Genomic DNA, 20,398 nt, shown 5'->3' on the forward strand with positions numbered 1-20,398 from the left:
GTTTTCCCTAAATAAAGTGGGGTATGGAGTCTGAAACCACTTCTTCTCTCTCAGATCTATCCAGACCACATAGTATTAAGTCCATCAGGAGGCATCATGGCCTTTCCAAATTTCTCCCTTCAAATCATGTGCTTATTTAGGGGTTCACTAAAGAAATTTCTAGAATCTGGGGTGAGAGGGAGCTCTAAGCGAAAGATAACTCAGAAACGTGCTCCAAATCAAAGGAACCTCCAAATCAATCTCACCTCATGATCTATCCCCCAGCTTCACCCAAACGTACCCAAAGTATAACAAAACAGCCCCAAATAAGGATACCCCCAAATTTAGTCTTCTATCCTAAGGGACCTCACCTTATAGCTCCCCCTGGACAAAGTTTCCTAGTTATCCATGCATACACAAGAATAACCTCCCCCTCAAAATAAGTTTTCACATGATTCAAATATACAACTTTATACCCCCCAAGACCCCCACCCAACCACACAAAGCCTTCAAACTTGCTCTCAGCTTCCTATTATGTGCCTCCTCAAAGTAATTTAAAAACAAAAATCTCCAAACTGAATTTCATGTCCTCAACAATTTAGTCTGGGTCTTGACACTTATACCCCAAAAGACTGTACCCCAAAATCAGCATGAGCATTCTGGCTTTTCTGATAATCCAAGATGACAGAGATGGATACGGACTCCAAATTGTAGGTGTCAGAATCCTCCTGCCTCAAACATACCATAGACCCTCAACCAAATGATCTATCCCCCAGCTTCACCCAAATGTACCCAAAGTGTTACAGCCCCATTGCCTGTAACAATCAAATCAACACCCACTAACAAATGGCACCCCATAACTGACCAGATAACATTCTATCCTGATACCAAAGGGAGCCCCTAGCCTAATTCTCACCACCAGACTGGACAGAGACCAAAGTAACCTTCATATGCCAAAGCCACCTCACCATTCTGTGTCCTTAGTCATCCCCAATTCCCACTTAGCTGTTCTTTCATGCACTCAAGTAAAGACAACTTCAAATCTGACCAGAGAGCTCTAGGCCTGGATATGCAACTCCATGGTAAATACTTAATAATTCCTGGTCAACTGTATACCCTTCTGAGACCAAATCCAAAGAGGTCCTCTTTTGCAGCTGGTCTGTCCCTCTTCTCCAAATAAGCCTTGCCCCCCCCCCCCCCGCAAAGTCTCCCCAAACAAAATATGAGGGTATGATCTCCCAGATCAGCAGTTTTAAAATTAGAATTGTCAGGCCCTCCTTCTCTCTTTCACTCTTCTCTGTTTGTCTTTCGGTTTACCCTACCCAATTTTCATATTAGTGTTTACTAAAAATAATATCTTGATTAGAAAAATATCTTATTAGATATCTTGAATATCTTGATTAGAAAAAGAAACATTGTGCCCCCAGGCTCAAGCCCTACTCCTGGTCTCACCCACTCCCCTCATTCCCAAAGTCCTGGGTTTCCCACTTCCATAGGAAACCCAGCCTGACGGAAAGTCCCCGGGGTCCCTAACTCTACCTCTCTTTTTCTATAACTCTTCTAAGAGGCAGAAGTGCAAAATAAACCATCGCAAAGGGGAGGAAGCCCAAAGTTTCAGCCTCCAAGACCAAATCCATCCAGTCCCCTTAGTCGGTGCACAACCCCAGCCGGGTGGAAACCACGGGGCGAGGCGAGGCTAGTGCTCGTCCGCCCCCTCGTGGAAAGAGTCAGACATTGCCGAGCTTCGCCTACTTGCCGCGCTGGACCCCGGCGTCCCGCCAGCCTCAAAGCGTAGCCGACCGGCGGGTGCTCGAGGACCTATTGAGCTAGGACTGGGGGACAGCGAGCGAGCGGGCTTTGGGCGGGAGTCGGTCTCTCTGAATCCCTAAAAGGACTCAGAAGAGAGTTGGGGCGGGAGGCCGGACGCCTAGGTCTCCTGAGCGTCTCTCGGCCCCCACCCGGGGCTTTCCCCACCTCCTCGAGGGGAAGCAGCTGGCGGAGCCGTCCGGTCTCAGGACAATGGAAGGAAACGAACTAGAAATCATATCCGCCCTCTCCCTACCCGGCTCGGTCAGAGCCCCCCTTTTTGTGGGCCCTGCCAAAGGAGCCTGTCATTCACACCACACCCTTCCACTATCTGAGACCCCGCGGAAGACCACTAGGGCCTCCCCCAAACCTGGTGTCCCCCTTTTCACCCTTAACATAGTACATTGGAAGGGGGAGTCGTGATGTGACACCTTCTTCCAAAAGCCAATACACCAATTTTCGCTGTCCCGGTCCTCCGATTACCCAGAGCCTCTATTATTTCCCATCCCGGACATCCCTAATCTCCCCAGTTCCAACACCCACATCCTCAATTCTTACTATTAGAGGCCCCCCAAATCCCCACGTTAGGATCACCTGGTGTTTCTGAGGTCCCGCCTTAGAGACGGAGACCCCGCCCCAGGTTCCCCATCTGGAGAGCCAGGGAGGAAGGAAGGATACAGACCCAGGCGTTCACCCCACCTCCACCCCCGCCCCCGACATCCCGGAGGGATAAAGGAGCCGAGGCCGAGAGAGACCCCGCCCCCCCTTGAGAAGAGAAGCCGCAGCCCCTGCGGGACGGGGGTAAGAAGGAGACACTGAGGGAGCCGGAATCCTGGGACCCCAAAGAGGGTTGGGGCTTATTGATAGTAAGGAGCCTGAGTCCCAGAAATTGCACTTTACTAGGATGGGGACTGTATAGGAGTAGCAGAAATCTGCGGTTCGTAAGAAGGAGTTTCAACTGGGATTTGGAGGGCAGCTTTTCTGGAGTCCCCAGGCCGGGTCTAGCACTTAAGATCTAGGCGCGCCAAGAAGCAAAGAGAGGTAGGTTGTGGAGGGACACAAGGAATCCAACCAAAGGCTCTGTGCGCGATATTTCGCACGCTCTCCATCGATGCAGCGGTGGGGAAACTTCAACTCGTTCCAAGCGCTCTGGGATCTAGCTCTCTGGAAGTCAGCGACGATATGGTTGAGGACAGAATTAACAAGACGAATTAAGTGAGGCTTCGTGTGCTGGGGCCCGGAGATGGTGAACCTGGCTCTAGCAGCACCTTGGGAGAAAAGACAAGCAGAGAATGGAAGGTGTCTTAAGACTGCCGAATCCCTGAGCTCTTTCCACCGCATCCACAGGCCTGCGTCGCTATGGGTTCCACCACTGCCCCAGACGAAGCGCTCGGCTACGTCCGCGAATTCACCCGCCACTCCTCCGACGTGCTGGGCAATTTGAACGAGCTGCGCCTGCGCGGGATCCTCACTGACGTCACGCTGCTGGTTGGCGGGCAACCCCTTCGAGCACACAAGGCGGTTCTTATCGCCTGCAGGTTCGAGGGTTGGGGCTAGTGGGGACCCAATGGGGAAAGGGGTGGAGCCATAGGCCATAGAGTGGAAATTCAAACCCAAACCTTGCTGGAAAAAGAAGGGCGAGTCCCAGAACTGAACATGGTATAATAGTGGGGAAGCGGGATTTCTAAAGGGATTTTCTAAAGCAGCTCGTGTGTCCCTTGGTCTAACATGACCTATCTGTCCTCTCTCCAGTGGCTTCTTCTATTCAATTTTCCGGGGCCGAGCAGGAGTAGGGGTGGACGTACTCTCCCTGCCCGGGGGCCCCGAAGCTAGAGGCTTCGCTCCTCTTCTGGACTTCATGTACACTTCGCGCCTGCGCCTCTCTCCCACCACTGCACCCGCTGTCCTTGCGGCTGCCACCTACTTGCAGATGGAACATGTAGTTCAGGCATGCCACCGCTTCATCCAGGCTAGGTGAGGGAATCATGACTCTGTGTCCTTCCTGGGTGAGGTGGCGCCCCAGGTATCAATGGCAAAGGCAAAATTAGGAAATAGAACTAATTGTCCATCACGGTTTTTTCCAGTTGTGAACCTCTAGGCATCTCCCTGCGACCCCTGGAGGCAGAACCCCCCACACTTACAACAGCCCCTCCACCAGGCAGTCCCAGGTGCTCTGAAGGGCACCCAGACCCACCTACTGAATCTCGAAGCTGCAATCAAGGCCCCCCAAGTCCAGTCAGCCCAGACCCCAAGGCCTGCAACTGGAAAAAGTACAAGTTCATCGTGCTAAACTCTCAGGCTTCCCAAGCAGGGAGCCTGACTGGGGAGAGTAGTTCTGGTCAACCTTGCCCCCAAGCGAGACTCCCCAGTGGAGATGAGGCCTCCAACAATAGCAGCAGTGAAGAAGGACCCATCCCTGGTTCCCATAACAGGTACACGATCTAGAATTCCAAGACTTTGTAGAGGCTAGCCTGTGTTATCAGTAGGCAGGGAGATGGGGGGTCCCTTTCAAAGATACTAGTCCACCTTTGGGAATTGACTAGCGATCAGGGTAACTCAGTGGGGAGGAACTTTAACAGGGCCATGAATGTGGCTCATTGATTAATATTAGCTCACCATCAGAGGATAGGCCTTTGATTCCAAGTTCTCTTGGAGAGAATGTCTCTTCGTATAATCTCTCCTAACCTCTTCTATGGGCCTATCTGCTCAGGCTTTCTCCAACTACTGCCGCTAGGCAGTTCAAATGTGGAATTCCAGTCAGTGCCCCCTATCTCTTCACATCCCGGGTTCAAGAGACTACCGGATCACCCTCTGAGCGGCCCTGTCCACCACCAGGTAAGAGCTCCTCTTTTCCAGTTTTTCTTCTATGACTATACCAGGCCAGTCTGGGTTAAAAGGACTCAGGAGACACCTATTCTGGTGGTTCCTAAACTTTATTGCAAATTAAAATTATGTGGGAAAGTTTTAAAACTCCCATGTCACACCCAGAAATCAGAAAGTCTAGAAGTGGGGATCAGTAATTTTTTTTTTTTTTACATCATCATAGAACTTTTTTTAGCGGGTGAAATCAGTAATTTTTAAAACTCCCCAAGTGCTTCCAATGAGTAGCAAAGTTTGGGAATTTCAGGCCTATCCCTATTTAGGGTTGAGTAGTCTGTCCAGATTTTGACAGGGTCTTGCTGGTGGACTGTCATCCAGACTGGTGCAATATAGAAGAAACCAAAACCTCTGCCTACTAGTAGGGGCTTCCACCTACTGTCACCACTATTGAAGAAATTAGCAGAGTGCTCTGGAATCAAATGTAGAGTAAGATGTTATGGCCTTTGTCAAATGTGTCCCAGAATCCTTCACAGTGAATTGGAAGAAAAGAACACCTTACCTACTTACTGTTGTTGGGTTTGAGGATTCACTCCTACCCAAGAAGCCCTCAATTAGTAACTATGGTTGTCATTACTCACTACCCTCATTCCCCTTTCCCAGGAAGTGAGTTTTTCGGCTGCCAGAACTGTGAGGCTGTGGCTGGGTGCTCTTCGGGGCTGGACCCCTTGGCTCCCAGGGACGAGGACAAACCCTATAAGTGTCAGCTCTGCCGGTCTGCCTTCCGCTACAAAGGCAACTTGGCCAGTCACCGTACTGTGCACACAGGTAGGAGAGGAAAGGGATTTGGCCTTCGTGCCCACCACTGTTTTTAAGGCAATGTCCCTGACTTCTCTTCCTCCCTGTTTATAGGGGAAAAGCCCTATCATTGCTCCATCTGTGGAGCCCGTTTTAACCGACCAGCTAACCTGAAAACGCACAGCCGCATCCATTCGGGAGAGAAACCTTATAAGTGTGAGACTTGCGGTTCACGCTTTGTACAGGTACGAAGCCAACCCCTGCAGAGAGGGTTCAAAGGTTAGAGGGCGGGGTGGAGAGAATTCTGCCCCTCCCAAAGGTGATCTGAAGTCTCCTCCCCTCCCAGGTGGCGCACCTGCGCGCCCACGTGCTGATCCACACCGGAGAGAAGCCCTATCCTTGTCCCACCTGCGGAACTCGCTTCCGCCACCTACAGACCCTCAAGAGTCATGTCCGCATCCACACGGGAGAGAAGCCTTATCATGTGGGTATCCAGGATGGCCAACCCTTAGAATTACCTTCCGTTCACCTAGGGGCGGAGCTCTGAGAGGAGGGACCTTGCTACCCTTAGATCTCTTGGAAACTAAGAGTCCTAGTGAATAAGAGGCGGAGGCCGAAGTAGGGATTGCGCTTCTTCATTTTCCAGAGAGGGATTAACGGGTGGGAAAACCTTTGCTAAAATAAATCAGGGTCTATCTCCCGGGATCCCCTGAGGATTTGGGAGGATGTGAAGGCCAAAGCGCTAATTTTCTATAGAGAGCTGTACCGTTTCCCTTTGCCCAACACCTAAAAGATGGTTTTGGAATGGGTGAGACCTGACTCAGTTGTCCTCCCACAGTGCGACCCGTGCGGCCTGCATTTCCGGCACAAGAGTCAGCTGCGGTTACATCTGCGCCAGAAACACGGGGCTGCTACAAACACCAAAGTACACTACCACATCCTGGGGGGGCCTTAGCTGAGTGCCCCAGACCCCACTCGCTCCCCAGGGCCCAGGAAGTCCCCAAGCTTGGACCTCGCTACCCTGTTCGTCTTGGTATGGGGGTGTGCAAGACCACTCTGGTATCAGAAACTGCTGCCACCTTAATTTCTTGCTGGGGAGAGCAGGAGTGGCAGATCCAGGCTAGATCTGCCTCTGTTTTGCTGGTCAAAACCTCTTCCCCACAATCCCAGATTGTCGAACTAGAGGCTGGGGTCAGGGAGACATTGGAGGCCTGGTTTCCTTAAGGGAAGAGCCCCCACCTGCAGTCCCCATCTCATTTGGTTTATCTGTAAATATAATTTATTGCAGCCTTTGGGTAGCACCAGGGCCTTCATTCTGTTGCATTTCCCACTTCCCTATGCCACAAGTGTGATCAAAAGTGACCAGAAACATAGAATGTGAAGTCACAGCTCTGCTGGCAGAGATTATTAGCACTTGGCTCTCTCCTTTGGCTTGAGTGTTTTTATATTGTTATTGTCATAGCTTTTATCTTTACAATTGTTCTTTTTCCTGTTTGTTTGATGTTGGTTTGTTTAAAATGGAGAAAGGGGGACTCCATTCCCTGCTCCTCCAATTCTAGGTCTGGAACCTTTATTCATTCTAGGGCAAGCCCTAGGAACATGTGGGATTATGGAATTGGGTCTGGAACCCTCTCTGGTATTCTGGACTTTGAGGTGCTCTAGCAGGCTAGAATTAGATATAGTCTTTTCTTTCTTTTCATGGGTGATAGGAACCTTTATGATGAGCCTGAAACGGGGGTAACAAATGCTTCCTGAAAGTTGCGGGGTGGGAGATTGGATCCTAAATCACTTTAAGTAGAGGCCAGTAGTCTTTACTTCAAGATAGTTCAGTATCTACACTGTCTCACCAATCCAATCACCTGGGTTTGGCTGCCCTGCATTCATCTGTCACAACAGAGCCCACCGAAGGCTTTGAATTGAATTCATAATTCTCCCACTACGGCCAGTTCTTAGCACTGAGTTGATCCCTCCTCCATGGGAGAAAGATCTAAAATTTCTTGTCAGAGATCATATGACCTTTTCTGATTCTACCAGTCTCTAAGAATATTGTGACCTAGGGGAGAAATATGAAACTTTACCTTGACTATAGAGTTGTGACCCACCCATTACTGTAGAGGTATCTAGGTTTGAATGTTCCTTGGGGTTCTCTATACTGAGATGAACCCCTTCTTTCTTTAATGGGTTTTGGACATCTTCTGGCAAGTGTCCAGATTCCAGAAATGTCTTTGTCTCTTTAAGTCACAGGTGTTTGGTAACTTTCTTACCTTAGAAAAGCTGGATCTGTGATCTTGTCTTCCCATCACTGCATTCCTGTCTGGAACCAGTGAGTGCATTAGAACCTTCCACAGGAAGAGGAAAGAGGCTGAGTTCCATTCTGGGTTTATTGTAGTTTGGAATTATGATTGCAATTGTTGTTGGTATTGGAGATTTGGGAGTAAAACTGGTTGACTGATGAGTTCAAGCCCCTTCTAGTTGACCAAGTTGCCAGGTAGGATTAAGAGGTTGATTAAGTGCTGAAGTTTCCAGTGTTGACCAAGTAGGGGAAAAGTTATGGATGGGGTAGCCTCTTAGCAACTGTCTGGAATGTTGAATAATACTCTGAATCCCTGATTTATAGTCTTGGCCCTTGTAACCCTGGGACCTATTTGATTATAGGACATGGATGGAGGGTAAAAAGCACTTCTGAATTTGGGGGGGGGGTGGAACTTCCTCAAGATAGATCAATACTAGTTGCTGTCACTTGGGGACTAGTGAGAAAGCTATTCTCCCTAAGTCTATCTTAAACCCCATCACCCCATTGAAGAATTGAAGAAGAGGGAAAGCAAGAGGAGACATGTAAAAAGAAACCATAATCTCTGTTTTAGCAGATGGGATGAGCAGGTTGAAAGTGCCTGGGGGTGGAGATATTAGATCTTTCAAGATCTAATCCTTGGAATAAAGAAGCCTCTGAGTCTATCTGTTGTGTTCTGGGTTCTTGCCTCAGGGGACCTGGGGACTTGGAAAGAGATTTCTTCCCTCTTAAATAATATTTGGATTCTGTGCTCATTTCACTGTTTCATCCCACCACACATCTTAAATGGTCCTTGTTCAGCCCTTGTCTTCCGGCTCATTGTGTAGGAACCAGTGACTTCATGAAGTTTCTCCGGAGCCACCTGCATCCTGCTGGTCTGAAGTCACTTCCTGCCTGAGGTGCAGAGGCAGCAGGGAGAAACTAGGAAGCCACTAGTAATACCAAGAGGTTGAGGGATGCATTTGTGCTGGGGATATTAATGCTTGGGACACCCCACCACCACTAAGGAAAATGGTTGGGACTTGGATCCCAAGGACAACAGGAGGTGGCAGTGAGAAGGCTGTGTAGTTAAGAGCCAGCATGCCAACTCCACCTTTGTCTCCCAGCAGTGGTATCTTGGAAGTCTATCCAGTGTCCCGTGCATGTGCCTCTCCTACTTTTTCCCCTGTTCTATGTGTGTCCTGGGTGCATAGCTCTGGTCTGGCCCTCAGGCAGAATGGTCACAAATTCTGATATTATCCCTGCCTTCTGTCTTAAAAGTCCTTATCTGTGATAAAAGTCAGATAACATGGCCCCTGAATTACCTCCAACATTTACAGGATGTGGTTGTGTTTCTTAATCTTTTAATACCCAGACCTGAAAAGAAAAAAAAAAAAAAAAACTAAATCCTTCCTTCACTTCCCTCTGCAGCTTCACTTCCCTCTATGCCCTATTGAAAACAAGACCAGCTAATATTACTTTCACCTGCTACATGGTATGCCCTAAACTAAGCATTTTAGTGCATGAATTTTCTAATTTAACCCCCCTGACAACCATTAAAAAATAGCCTAACTTACAGATAGGAAAACCAATATCTTGACCAAGTTAATAAATGATAAAGTCAAGATTGGAACCAGTTTGATTCTAAAGACTGAGTTCTTAACCACTTATATACGACCACACCAACTAGCATATTCCCCATCAATATTTTGAATACATATTCATACACACACACAGAGGTAAGAATTCTGGTATGATTATTTTCCATATGTGAAATCAAAAGCTACACAGTCTCCCCACCTCATTCCCCTCTTCTTCTTTGCCTGTTTGCTTCTTTTCCCCACTAGTCTAGGTGGGATTTTTGTTGTTGTTTGTTTGTTTGTTTGTACTGGGGGTTTAATTCAGGTGTACTTCTTAGGGCTAAATTGCTGAAACTGGCTTGGATCTCCTAATCCTCCTGCTTCAGCCTCCAGAATGGCTGAGATTACAGGCCTGTGCCACCATATCCTGCTGGGTATGAACTCTTTGAGCCCAGGGAACCCAGGTCGGGGGTCCTCCACAGCTTGAGTTACAATGAAGGAACTGAAGTCCAAGACGTTAATGCTGTGGAGTCTGGGGAGGACTAGGGGGTGCTCACAGGGGGCCTGAGTACTGGTGGGGTAAGAAAAGCTGATTGCTCCAGTTGCCGGGGTCATAACTTCTCTTTATCCCACCTTGAGTTCAAAAAATATGGTTAGGACATAGCTGTTACTAGAAGGCAGAAGAAAAGGTTCCAGCCCCACTGAGGAAGGGGTAGGTGGTGTTGGTGGAGCCCTATGTGACTTTACAGCCGCCCTTCCTCTCTTCGGTTATTTTGGTCTCTGTGACCCAAGGTTTCCTGTTAGTGGGAACAGAAAAGTGTTATCATCGCAGAAATGAATGCCAGGAGTCCAACAATCCATTCCCCGTCTCTTTTCCGTTGGCCCTTGAACCTCTCAGAAATCCAGCCATCTCGATTTGGGGAGCTGCGTTAACGGTGGCACTCCTTCAAGTTATTTTGAATTTTATAACCTGTCCTCCGGAACCCCACGTGGGTCGGGCATTCCTCAAAAACAAGTGAGTGCTTGCCTCTCCAGAACCAGTTTGCCCACCACCAGTCCTTACGTGCGGGTTTTGGTGCTGAAATGCGGACGACTCGGCCCACACCATGAGCAGGGGACCCTGCATCACGTGTGGCTGTATCCAGTCAGTCGCTTCAGGACCCTTCTTACGCATGCGCCCCACTCACTGCCCGTCCGGAACAATGCTCTAAGTCCCGCCCAAGCCTTCTGGCCCCACCCCCTGCTCTAGGAGTCCTGCGTCCTCGTTGGCTAGCTAGGGATTGGATGTTGGCTCGCTTGGCCAGGTGTAGACATCCCCAAAGATAATTCATACCCTGGCCGGTGCGCGTCTCCATTTCCACCTCCTGGTCCCTAATCGAACGTTTGGGGGCCCGCCGCTAACGAACTGGCCCTTTCCTGGACCCTCAGCTGCAGGCCAGCCGGGCTGCGCCTCCGTGCGCCTGTGACCGAGGCTAGCACGGGCCTGGTCTCCCCCCTCCCCCGCCTCACTAAGACCGTACCCCTTGGGAAAAGGCGCAGGCGCCTCACGCCGCCTGATCTGTACCTTTCTCTTTACCCGAATTTGCACCCCACCCCGCGCTTGGTTCCGAGCCTCCCAGCAGGGTGGGCATACACTGGTGGAAGTCTAGAGCCCGGCTCCTGCAGGGACTGGCTCTTAGTGGCGGCAGCCCTGTTCCTACCCAGATGGCTCGCGGGGCCGAGCCCCCCGATGGGGGCTGGGGATGGATGGTGGTGCTCTCAGCCTTCTTCCAGTCGGCACTGGTGTTCGGGGTGCTTCGCTCCTTCGGAGTCTTCTTCGTGGAGTTTGTGGCGGCGTTTGAGGAGCAGGCAGCGCGCGTCTCCTGGATCGCCTCCATTGGAATCGCGGTGCAGCAGTTTGGGAGTGAGTGCTGCGCCCGGCCCGGTGTCCTGTGACCCTCACCCTCGAAAGAGAAAGGGGTTACGGAACCGAAAGGGGAAGAAGAAGGGGTGTGGAGGATGCTAGGGAAGGACGCCTGAATCCTCACAGAACCCTTTCCCCTTCCCCAGGCCCCATAGGCAGTGCCCTGAGCACGAAGTTCGGGCCCAGGCCTGTGGTGATGACCGGGGGCATCTTGGCCTCGCTGGGTATGCTGCTCGCTTCATTTGCTACCTCCTTGACCCACCTATACCTGAGTATTGGACTGCTCTCAGGTGAGACCCTGGGCAAGGACAGGAGAGTCATATACTTGGGTGTATGATTCTCCTGGATTTTCACCTTTTTCCTGCTCCTTCCAAAAAGTTTAGGGAGAATGTTGAGGGAAAGTTTGAGTAGCACTTGTGCCCTGAAGGGAATTCTTAAGAGAATGACTAAGTTGGTTAACGTGGTGGGGAAATTAGAAAGTCAAAGATAATGAATCCAAGAATGTATGTGCAAGCCCAAGGCTAGAGGGACTGGAGAATTTCTGTAAAATTGTTCTGGGCACTGTGTCTGAAATGAATATCATTAGCCCATGTACAAAGAAAGACTTTCTAAGCTTACGCAACTTGGCAAAGTAACATTACATGGCCAGAAATGGTAGAGCAGGGGTCTAACTCCAAAGTTCTGTGCTAGTTACTTTACAAACATTATCTCTAGTCCTCCCCCAGTCCCATAAAGTGTAGCAACCCCATTTTGCAGATGAGGAAATTGAGGCTGGGAGAGTAAGTAAAACACATGGGGTCACACAGCTAGAAACTGTCAAAACTAGGACTACATCCAGGTCTGTGGGACCCCAGAACAAAGGCTATATTCTGCTACAGAGCACTGTTGGGATTACTGGGTTTCCTGAGCTCCACAAAAGTTCTCAACCCTCATTTCTTCCTTTTTGACAGGCTCTGGCTGGGCCTTGACCTTCACTCCGACCCTGGCCTGCCTGTCCCGTTACTTCTCTCGTCGTCGATCCCTGGCCACAGGGCTGGCACTGACAGGAGTGGGCCTCTCCTCTTTTGCATTTGCCCCCCTCTTCCAGTGGCTACTCAACTACTATGCCTGGCGGGGGGCTCTACTGCTGGTATCTGCCCTCTCCCTCCACCTGGTGGCATGTGGTGCTCTCCTCCGCCCACTATCTCTGACTGAGGACACAGTTATGGGTGGCCCTGCAGCCCAACTCACCTCCCTCCTCCATCATGGCCCCTTCCTCCGTTACACTGTTGCCCTCACCCTGATCAACACTGGCTACTTCATACCCTATGTCCACCTGGTGGCCCATCTCCAAGATCTGGATTGGGACCCACTACCTGCTGCCTTTCTACTCTCTGTGGCTGCTATTTCTGACCTTGTAGGGCGTGTGGCCTCTGGGTGGCTGGGAGATGCAGTCCCAGGGCCTGTGGCACGGCTTCTGATGCTTTGGACCACCCTGACTGGGGTATCACTGACCCTGTTCCCTGTGGCTCAGGCTCCCACAGCCCTAGTGGTTCTGGCTGTGACCTATGGCTTCACATCAGGAGCCCTGACCCCAGTGGCCTTCTCCGTGCTGCCTGAACTGGTGGGGACTGGAAGGATTTACTGTGGCCTAGGACTGGTGCAGATGGTAGAGAGCATCGGGGGGCTACTGGGGGCTCCTCTGTCAGGTAAGGGGAATGGGGTTGCCAGGTGGGCAAGGGCTGCCATGTTGCACAGTCGGGGGAAGGAACTATTCCCATCATGTGTATGTGAATATTGTCCTCTGGTATGGTACAGTTCACAGCCTGCATGACCAATCATAGCAGACTTGATGTGGGTCCATAGGGTAGAGAAATTGGGGCTGGGAAGTTCTAACTGGAAAGACAAAGAGGAGTTAAGTGGAAATCTTGGTATGGAGCTAACAGCCTGGGTTTTCAGAGGATATGGCCAGATCTGGACCTATATAACATTCCAGTGTCTTCCATTTTCCTTTGTCTTACTGGGCCCCAGGCCATGTGTCTGAGTACTCTGGTCAAAGTACTCCAGGCTCAAGATTCAGGAACCTTATGACTTTAACATTCCCTCTTAACTATTAACTGAAGATGTGGAACGGCTACAATTGCCAGAAAGAAACCTACAGGTATGCCTGACATAATCTGGCTTATCAAATCTTCATGGGCTGGTTTGGAGATCCTTTCTAAAGGCACACAGGCGGTTAAAATTACCTTTGAGGCCCTTAGGGAAAATAGAATTCTCACATTCATCTGGTCTACCTTGGGAGTTTTGATTTCTCTAATATTATGCACCTTTCCTTCACCCAAAAAAGGGGTCTGAGGGCTGGGGATGTGGCTCAAGCGGTAGCGCACTCGCCTGGCATGTGTGTGGCCCGGGTTCAATCCTCAGCATCACATACAAACAAAGATGTTGTGTCCACCAAAAAACTAAAAAATAAATATTAAAAAAAATTTTTTTTAAAAAGGGGGAATGAGCTGTCAGCCCCAGCGAACATATCACTCATGTGTATTCTTTTTCTCTTTTGGATCTAGGCTACCTCCGAGATGTGACAGGCAACTACACAGCTTCTTTTGTGGTGGCTGGGACCTTCCTTCTTGCAGGGAGTGCAGTTCTCATCACTCTGCCCCACTTCTTCTCCTGCTTTTCAGCTCCTACTACCAGGCCTCAGGACCTTGTAATAGAGGCAGTGGATACCAAAGTCCCCCTGCCTACGAAGGAGGGGCTGGGAGAGGACTGAATTCCACTAAGAGATAGTCCCCAAAAGCCAGATCTTGACAGCTCCAGATTTTCTCCTGCCCAAAGGAGGCATCCACAGAACCACAGTGCCTTAAGATTCTTGATCTTTCTCGCCCCAGAGCAGGCCTGGGACTCCTCCAATGTGTGTGCCAACCCTTGGTATTTTGCTGAGGACTCACATTTCTTCTCATTTGCTCTCCCAACCTTTTCTGAAGGATCCAGAGATCCTACTCCATTAAGCTGTGAATCAACTGAAAATCAAAGACCAAGAGACTTCTCATGTTTTACATGTGAACTCTAGTGTCCTCCTAAGTGTCCTCTCTGAAGACAGATGTTTGAGAAGCAAAGGTGTCTGTTTGAGATAAAACTGAATAAGGAAACCGGACAATAATTGTAACCTCAAAAAGAACCAGGGCCCATGTGTGGGTTGGCTTATGAAATCAGGGCAGGGGAGGGGAGATGTCCAGGAGCTGTGATGATTCTGAGTTCCTCCCTCCTGTCCACTTACCTACCTCTTCCCCACCTGGGGCTTAGAAATTAAGGGAATGGTGAAATCACAGAGTGTATGTGTGTGGGAGGGTAGCTTGTTTAGGAAGGGGAAGAAAGGCTGATAGAGATGAAGTTTGGACCTAGGATTCTCATATTTCCCAGGAAAATAAAAGGAGATTGAAATGCTGGAACTGTTCCACCAGATCTAGATATTCAAGGTAAATGAAAATGGAGCAGGTGGCATCCATAAGCATCTTTTCCCCCACCCCAGCCCACAACAGACAACTTCTCAAAGACTCCCTGTTATGGCAAGGATTTGGGCAAAGAGGAATGGACTGACTGGATAGCTAAACACCCTTCCCCACCCCCAACTGGGGTCCTGTTTTTTTCAAAAGCCTTTTGGGATATCTTAAAGTAGAATATTTTCAGGCTTCTAGGATGGCCAACAGTTGGAGCTTTCAGAAAAATCAAATAAAAATTATTTATTGGGGGAGGGGTTTAAACAAGAAAATGATCAACAATCGGTGTCCAGAGTGGAGGGAGGTCCTCCTGGGGGTGGCAAGGCAACCTGGGGCATCGGAAGCAGCTCCCCTCTCTCAGGGGGAGGGGTAGCTGGAGGTGAGGTTGACCGACAGGAGGGGAGGGCCCTAGGTAGCCCCAAGTAGATGAAGCTGCCGGAGAGGATGAAAGAGCCACAGACGAGGAAAGAAGCGGTGAAGTTTCCTGTCTCATCCCTTAGGAAGCCTGAGAACAGGGGTAAAGGAATTTAGAGGTCTTGCATCCCAAGGACAGAGGACAGTTGAGAGTGGATCTGTTGGTTTAGGCCCTTACCTGACAGGGGAGGGCCCAGGAGTCCCCCGAGGCTCATCAGCATCATCACCAGCCCAGTGGCCTGCACCACACCTCCGATGCCCACCAGCCCCGGGAGCACACCAAACACTAGGGGGGCATAACTTCCAGCGCTAAGTCCGTAGGCCCCAGCTGCAGCCAGCAGGGGGCCCCCCCAGTCGTCTTCGCTCCCCACCGCCGGCACCAGTCCCACTGCCAGCAGCCCCAGCCCTGTCAGAGCTCCAAACAGTGCCAGCAGCCGCGGAAGGGGCACCCAGCCCTGGTCCGCCAGACACCCACAGATCAGTCGGGCACCCGAATCCCCCACTGCAGCCACGGCCACCACGAGAGCTGCCCCGTATCCCCCCAGGCCTCGGTCTAAAGCGTGTGGGGCCAAGTGCACGTAGGGGACGAAGTACCCACCCCCAATCAGAGCTGTACCCAGAGCAAAAACTGAGAAGGCCCGATGCTTGAAGAGACCCAAGCCAAGGGCAGCTAGGGGGTTGAGGGGTGGAGCCTCGGGGTCTCCAGGGAGGGACAGAGGTCGCAGCAGGGCGCCACAAGGGGTGAGATGGAGTGTGACAGCGCCAAGGAGGAACAGAGCGCCCCTCCAGCCGAATGTGTCAAGGAGGAGCTGCAAGGCAGGCGCCAGAAACAGGGAGGAAACCCCGTTGCCAGTGAGTGCTAGTCCCACAGCCAAGACCCGACGGCGAGAGAAGTAACGGGAGAGGGTACCGAGGGCTGGGGCAAACACAAGAGCCCAGCCAGCGCCTGCGAATAAATAAAGTGAGATTAAGGAAGGTTCCAGGGATGCCTGCCCCAGCATTCCCAGCAGTGCTTCTTGCAGAAGCCCCCCCCCACCCACCTCATTCGTTACCCCAATTCCCAAGAAAGTCCTATCCCCACCATCACCCCTGATCATCACCCCGGGTCATGCCGCTCCCCTCACCAACGAGGAGGCCCAGGCCGAGGTAGAGGTGCAGCAGGCTTCGGGCGAAAGCCGATAAGACGAAACCCAGCGAAGCAAGGACTCCCCCAACCATCACCACCGGGCGCGCCCCCCAGCGTGTGCTCAGAGCGCTGCCCACTGGGCCTAAAAGGGGGTCGAAATCAACGGAAGACACGCTCCTGGACCCCCAAACTCTCTCCAACACTTTTCATTGGCTATTTGCTTGGCCTCAAACTCCTCCCTGGGTCTAATAGCTCCTCCCCTTGACCTCAAGTCCCACTCTTTTCTAGAACTTGGTTTCCATAATCAGTCGCTCATTCTCAAGTTGTCTAGTAATTAATTGGATCTCCCATCACTATACTCACAGTTCCTATACCCCCTTCCCACCCCCCACCTTGGGCCCTCCCTCACTGGCTGCTTGCTGCATGGCCAAGGCCAGGGCGCTGATCCACGCAGTGTCCTGGGCGCTTCGGTCAAAATGCTCGGCGAGGTCAGGGAGAGCAAGGCCCAGGGAGCGTAAGAGCCCGTAGGAGAGCCCATTCACCGCGAAGGCCGAAAACGCCACCACCCAGCCCCAGCCCCCGTCCGGGGGTCCGGGCGGCTGGGGGGTCATCACCGTCTGTGGGGGTGGGGAAACAACTGTCAGCCAGGTCTCCGCTCCTGAGCGTCCTCTTAGGAGCTAGCATTCCTGAGATCCGTTCTCCGGCTGCTCTCCCAGGGTGGGCACGTCACCCAGAGCGTGGGTGAGGGAACCAGGCCTAGGGACAGAACTCCTGGGTGCTCGAAGGGAACCGGGTTGGGGAACAGCTGGATCCCCCAAGCCGCGGGCTCTCCCTCCCACACACACCCCTTTCGCCTTACCCGACCTCACTAGGCGGTGGGGGGAGGGGAAGCTCGACCGGGTTTTCTCCCCGCTTCCCGGGCGGGCGGGGCCCCGGAATGGAGCGACTGCAGAGATGGAGCCCAACTTGGACAGGTCCTCTCCGTAAACAGAGATCACCGCAGGGGCCTGAGCCACCTGGGACACGGAGGGGTACCGAGGGCGGGGGCAGGCTGAGACTGTCAGCCAATCCGCCGAGCCGCGGGTGAGGCCAGACGCTGAGTCCCACGGGGATTGAATTATCAACACACAACCCCCAGCCCCCGTTAGGGAGCGGCCAGGAATAGATGTCGCCTCGCCCCGCCCCGCTCACGCCCACGCACCTGCCACCAGCTGCGCACAGAGGAGACGCGTGGATTGCAAATCCTTCGCAAAATCAGGGGCAGCTGATCACGTGTGAAAAGAGGGATGGTCCCCGAAGCCTAAGGAAACGAGTAGTTCTGTTCACCCAAACGTTGCTGAGGATCCAGTAAATCTAGGATATCACATTGACCTCCAGTGGGTGCCTGCTTTGTGCTCAACAAGGGCATGCCCTCAAGGAGGAAGAGAAAGGAGAGGACTCCCTAAGATGAGGACCAACGGTATGCCGTGCACTTTTTACATGTTGTCGTTTCATCCTTACAATAACCCTATGAAAAAACTGCCATCCCCGTTTTACTGTTGCAGTAACTGAGGCTCAGAGAGGTTAGGTGATTAGTCCCAAATCACTCAACTAAAAAAGAAAAAAAACGGGGGGGGGGAGGAATATTTGAATTTGGATCTGTCTAAATTGTGGGACCATACGAGAAAAACAGACCTAGAAGTGAAACAGAACCTGCCATGGTTGAGAGAAATATCCTGAGAAATAATTTGATGCAAATTACCCTGGAAAGAGCAGAACCTTCGCAGGGCCAGAGAATTTATGATTCTAAAATAAGGGCGTCTGAGAATAGAAGAGATCTTTGCCATCAGGAGCTCTAAAGAAAGACAGCCTAGAATTTTAAAAGCAAAGAGATGAGAGAATTGAACCCAACTATTGATTTCTTGAAAAACTATACAATAAGCATCCTTTTTTAACAGGTCAGGGTTGTATTACTTCAGCTGTTTGAATCAAAAGATGTGTTCTTTGGTTTAATTATTAAACAATACCATTGAAAATTCAGCAACTTGCAGATTGTAGCCTGCATCAACCGATAACCACATGGTGGCAGTGTTTCCTAATTGCTGAGAAAGTGCCTGTAAGGAAAAGAAAAACAACTGCCTTAAGTTGTGAGACTGTAAACCTTAAAAAACCAGAATGACCTTCAACGACTCTCCATTGCTAATGGGGGGGGGGAATCAAATTCCTCTATTTTATGTATAAGACTCTTCATAATAATCAAAGGTGTATCTGCCTAAGCTACCTTTCCATTACAGATCCCTCCTCAAGCCTTATTTGCTCCCACCTGCCCTTAGCTACTTACCTTCTCCACGGACATGCCTAGCCTTTTCTCACTTCTGGCTTTTGGCATATGTCATGCATCTGTTTGAAATGTTCTGAATGGGGTTCAAGAGTCTATGAAAGTTTAAAGTCCTGCCACAGACACCTTGGGAAAGTGGCCCCACCGGTTTTCCCAGCTGGTGGGAGTGCTGTTATGAAAGCCACCAGGGTGGTGGAGCCTGCAAGTCCTCAAGCCACCTAAGAAGGTTTGTGAGGACTCTACTGTAAGATAAATGAAACCAATTGAAACAGTCGTCTCCTGTGGTGAAGTAGAAAGGAGACTGGGACCTCTGAGTCTGGGAGGAAAGCTAAGCACTTAAGTATGATGCTTATGAACTCAGAAGGGCATCCCAGAACCTGGAAGTGGGGTGATTTGTTATGAAAAGGCACATTCCTCTTCTACCTCACATTTCCTATATCCTTAGCTGAAATTACTGCCTGTTGCTCATGGAGGTGATTTATATAGCATAGAAATTGAAAGAGTGGAGCCCTAACTTAGATGTTCTGGGTTCGAATACTGTTCTACCATTTCTCAGTTATTTGGTTGTAAGCACATTGCTCTACCACACTGTGCTGGTTTTCTCATTTCTAAAAAGGGCATAATAATAGAAGCTACCTAATAGGGTTGTTATGAAAATTAAATGAGGGCTGGGGGTCTAGCTCAGTGGCAGGGCACTTGCCTAGCAGGTGCAAGGTCCTGAGTTCAGTCCTCAGTCTCTCTCTCTCTCTCTCTCTCTCTCTCTCTCTCTCTCTCTCTCACACACACACACACACACACACACACACACACACACACATAAAATTCAATGAAGATTAAATGAGTCACTGTATGTACATGTATAAGTAAGTGACATGGTCCTTGAATATATGTCAGTCCCCAGTGCTGCTGCTGGGACTGAGAGGAGCTAGGTTAGGCTCTCCTGGTACTCCTGCCTTTTCTCACCTGGCTGCTTCCACCACTGGTCAAGGAACCCCATTAGTCTGGTGAGTTCTCAATAGAATCACGTGAGTTATAAAATGTGAATGTCTATTAAGAGATTAAGTAGAAATTTTTGTTCTTTTTCTTTGAGGCGTTTTGTTTAGTGTTTCCCAAAGTTTATGAGAAAATGGTGGTCTCCTTATTACGACTCTATAAAAAAAAAAAAGAAAGGAAGAGTAAAAAAGAAAAGTCTTACTTATTATTTTACACCAAATATTTATAGACACCTCTCATGCCTGGCACAGTGCTTAAAACTGGGGGGAGACACACACACACACACACACACACACACACACACATATATATATATATATATATATATGATACATTCTCTCTTCCCACAGCTGCCAAATCAAATCAGAGAAACAGTCACATAAAGAAAAGAAATGCCAGCACCAGGAGAGGGACATAGACATGCAGAGTGGTGCATGGGAGGAACTGACTCACTCAGCTTGGGCCTGCTGGGAGGCCTCACAGAAGAGGAGCCCTTGAGTTGGGTATTGAAGGATGAGTAGGAGTTTGCCAGATGGATGAGTGGGTAGGGGCATCCCAGGCAAAGGGAGCAGCCTGTGGAAAATCACCAAGGCATGAAGTAGCTTGGCACATTGTTTATTGTTTGGGGAGCTGTAAATAGCTGCTGTGTAGAGAACAGACAGTGTGTAGGAGAAAAATGTTAGATGGAGATATAGGGGCAGAGGTCCTGTCTAAAAGGCCTTGAAGGCCAAATAAAATAATTTAAATGTTGTTTTTTTTTTTTTAACTGCTACTTCCCACAAATTTGCACAGAAGTAGCATTCACAAGTATTGGACACTGGATGCAGAGGAGAGAGGACTTAGCTACAGTTGGAGGCAAAAGAGAACCTCAGTGACAAGACTTTTGTGTGGGGGAAATTTCTTTGAAATATCTTGTT

At 50.2% G+C, this 20,398-nt stretch overlaps 3 protein-coding genes and 1 long non-coding RNA gene across 14 annotated transcripts; 2 read left to right on the plus strand and 2 right to left on the minus strand.

Moving 5' to 3' along the window:
* The first annotated feature begins 2,448 nt into the window (after positions 1–2,448).
* On the plus strand, positions 2,449–8,355 carry Bcl6b (BCL6B transcription repressor). Of its 5 annotated transcripts, none has more exons than XM_040269306.2 (9): positions 2,449–2,586; positions 3,133–3,323; positions 3,538–3,759; positions 3,870–4,217; positions 4,496–4,620; positions 5,266–5,430; positions 5,515–5,645; positions 5,747–5,884; positions 6,239–8,355. In XM_040269306.2, the coding sequence occupies exons 2-9, from the start codon at positions 3,145–3,147 to the stop codon at positions 6,353–6,355; spliced, it is 1,425 nt and encodes a 474-aa protein (XP_040125240.1). In that variant the 5' UTR covers positions 2,449–2,586; positions 3,133–3,144; the 3' UTR covers positions 6,356–8,355. The 5 variants fall into 5 exon arrangements, with proteins under 5 accessions (XP_040125240.1, XP_077898875.1, XP_021587000.1 ...); XM_021731325.3 differs by having other exon boundaries at positions 2,533–2,826; XM_040269307.2 differs by having other exon boundaries at positions 2,547–2,651.
* Positions 8,356–10,505: 2,150 nt separating this feature from the next.
* Slc16a13 (solute carrier family 16 member 13) lies at positions 10,506–14,583 on the plus strand. 4 transcript variants are annotated; one of them, XM_078042750.1, is made up of 5 exons: positions 10,506–11,152; positions 11,299–11,442; positions 12,103–12,281; positions 12,666–12,840; positions 13,699–14,583. In XM_078042750.1, exons 1-5 carry the CDS (start codon positions 10,954–10,956, stop codon positions 13,902–13,904), a joined length of 903 nt encoding a protein of 300 aa, XP_077898876.1. In that variant the 5' UTR covers positions 10,506–10,953; the 3' UTR covers positions 13,905–14,583. The 4 variants fall into 4 exon arrangements, with proteins under 4 accessions (XP_077898876.1, XP_021587001.2, XP_021587002.2 ...); XM_021731327.3 differs by adding an exon at positions 13,163–13,292 and having other exon boundaries at positions 10,508–11,152; positions 12,103–12,840; positions 13,699–13,930; XM_021731326.3 differs by lacking the exon at positions 13,699–14,583 and adding an exon at positions 13,163–13,658 and having other exon boundaries at positions 10,507–11,152; positions 12,103–12,840.
* Positions 14,584–14,859: 276 nt separating this feature from the next.
* On the minus strand, positions 14,860–17,529 carry Slc16a11 (solute carrier family 16 member 11). Of its 4 annotated transcripts, none has more exons than XM_013361753.4 (5): positions 17,373–17,529; positions 16,581–16,788; positions 16,170–16,313; positions 15,224–15,991; positions 14,860–15,136 (listed from the first exon to the last, which is right to left on the minus strand). In XM_013361753.4, the coding sequence occupies exons 2-5, from the start codon at positions 16,780–16,782 to the stop codon at positions 14,907–14,909; spliced, it is 1,344 nt and encodes a 447-aa protein (XP_013217207.2). In that variant the 5' UTR covers positions 16,783–16,788; positions 17,373–17,529; the 3' UTR covers positions 14,860–14,906. The 4 variants fall into 4 exon arrangements, with proteins under 4 accessions (XP_013217207.2, XP_013217204.2, XP_005332812.2 ...); XM_013361750.4 differs by lacking the exon at positions 17,373–17,529 and adding an exon at positions 17,036–17,172; XM_005332755.5 differs by lacking the exon at positions 17,373–17,529 and adding an exon at positions 17,031–17,172.
* Positions 17,530–18,146: 617 nt separating this feature from the next.
* LOC144376163 (uncharacterized) lies at positions 18,147–18,789 on the minus strand. Its single transcript, XR_013436307.1, has 2 exons — positions 18,492–18,789; positions 18,147–18,264 (listed from the first exon to the last, which is right to left on the minus strand). It is a non-coding gene; the product is annotated as an uncharacterized LOC144376163 (long non-coding RNA).
* Between the last annotated feature and the right edge of the window lie 1,609 nt (positions 18,790–20,398).

This window comes from Ictidomys tridecemlineatus, chromosome 3, assembly GCF_052094955.1.
Source record: "Ictidomys tridecemlineatus isolate mIctTri1 chromosome 3, mIctTri1.hap1, whole genome shotgun sequence".
Classification (NCBI taxonomy): domain Eukaryota; kingdom Metazoa; phylum Chordata; class Mammalia; order Rodentia; family Sciuridae; genus Ictidomys; species Ictidomys tridecemlineatus.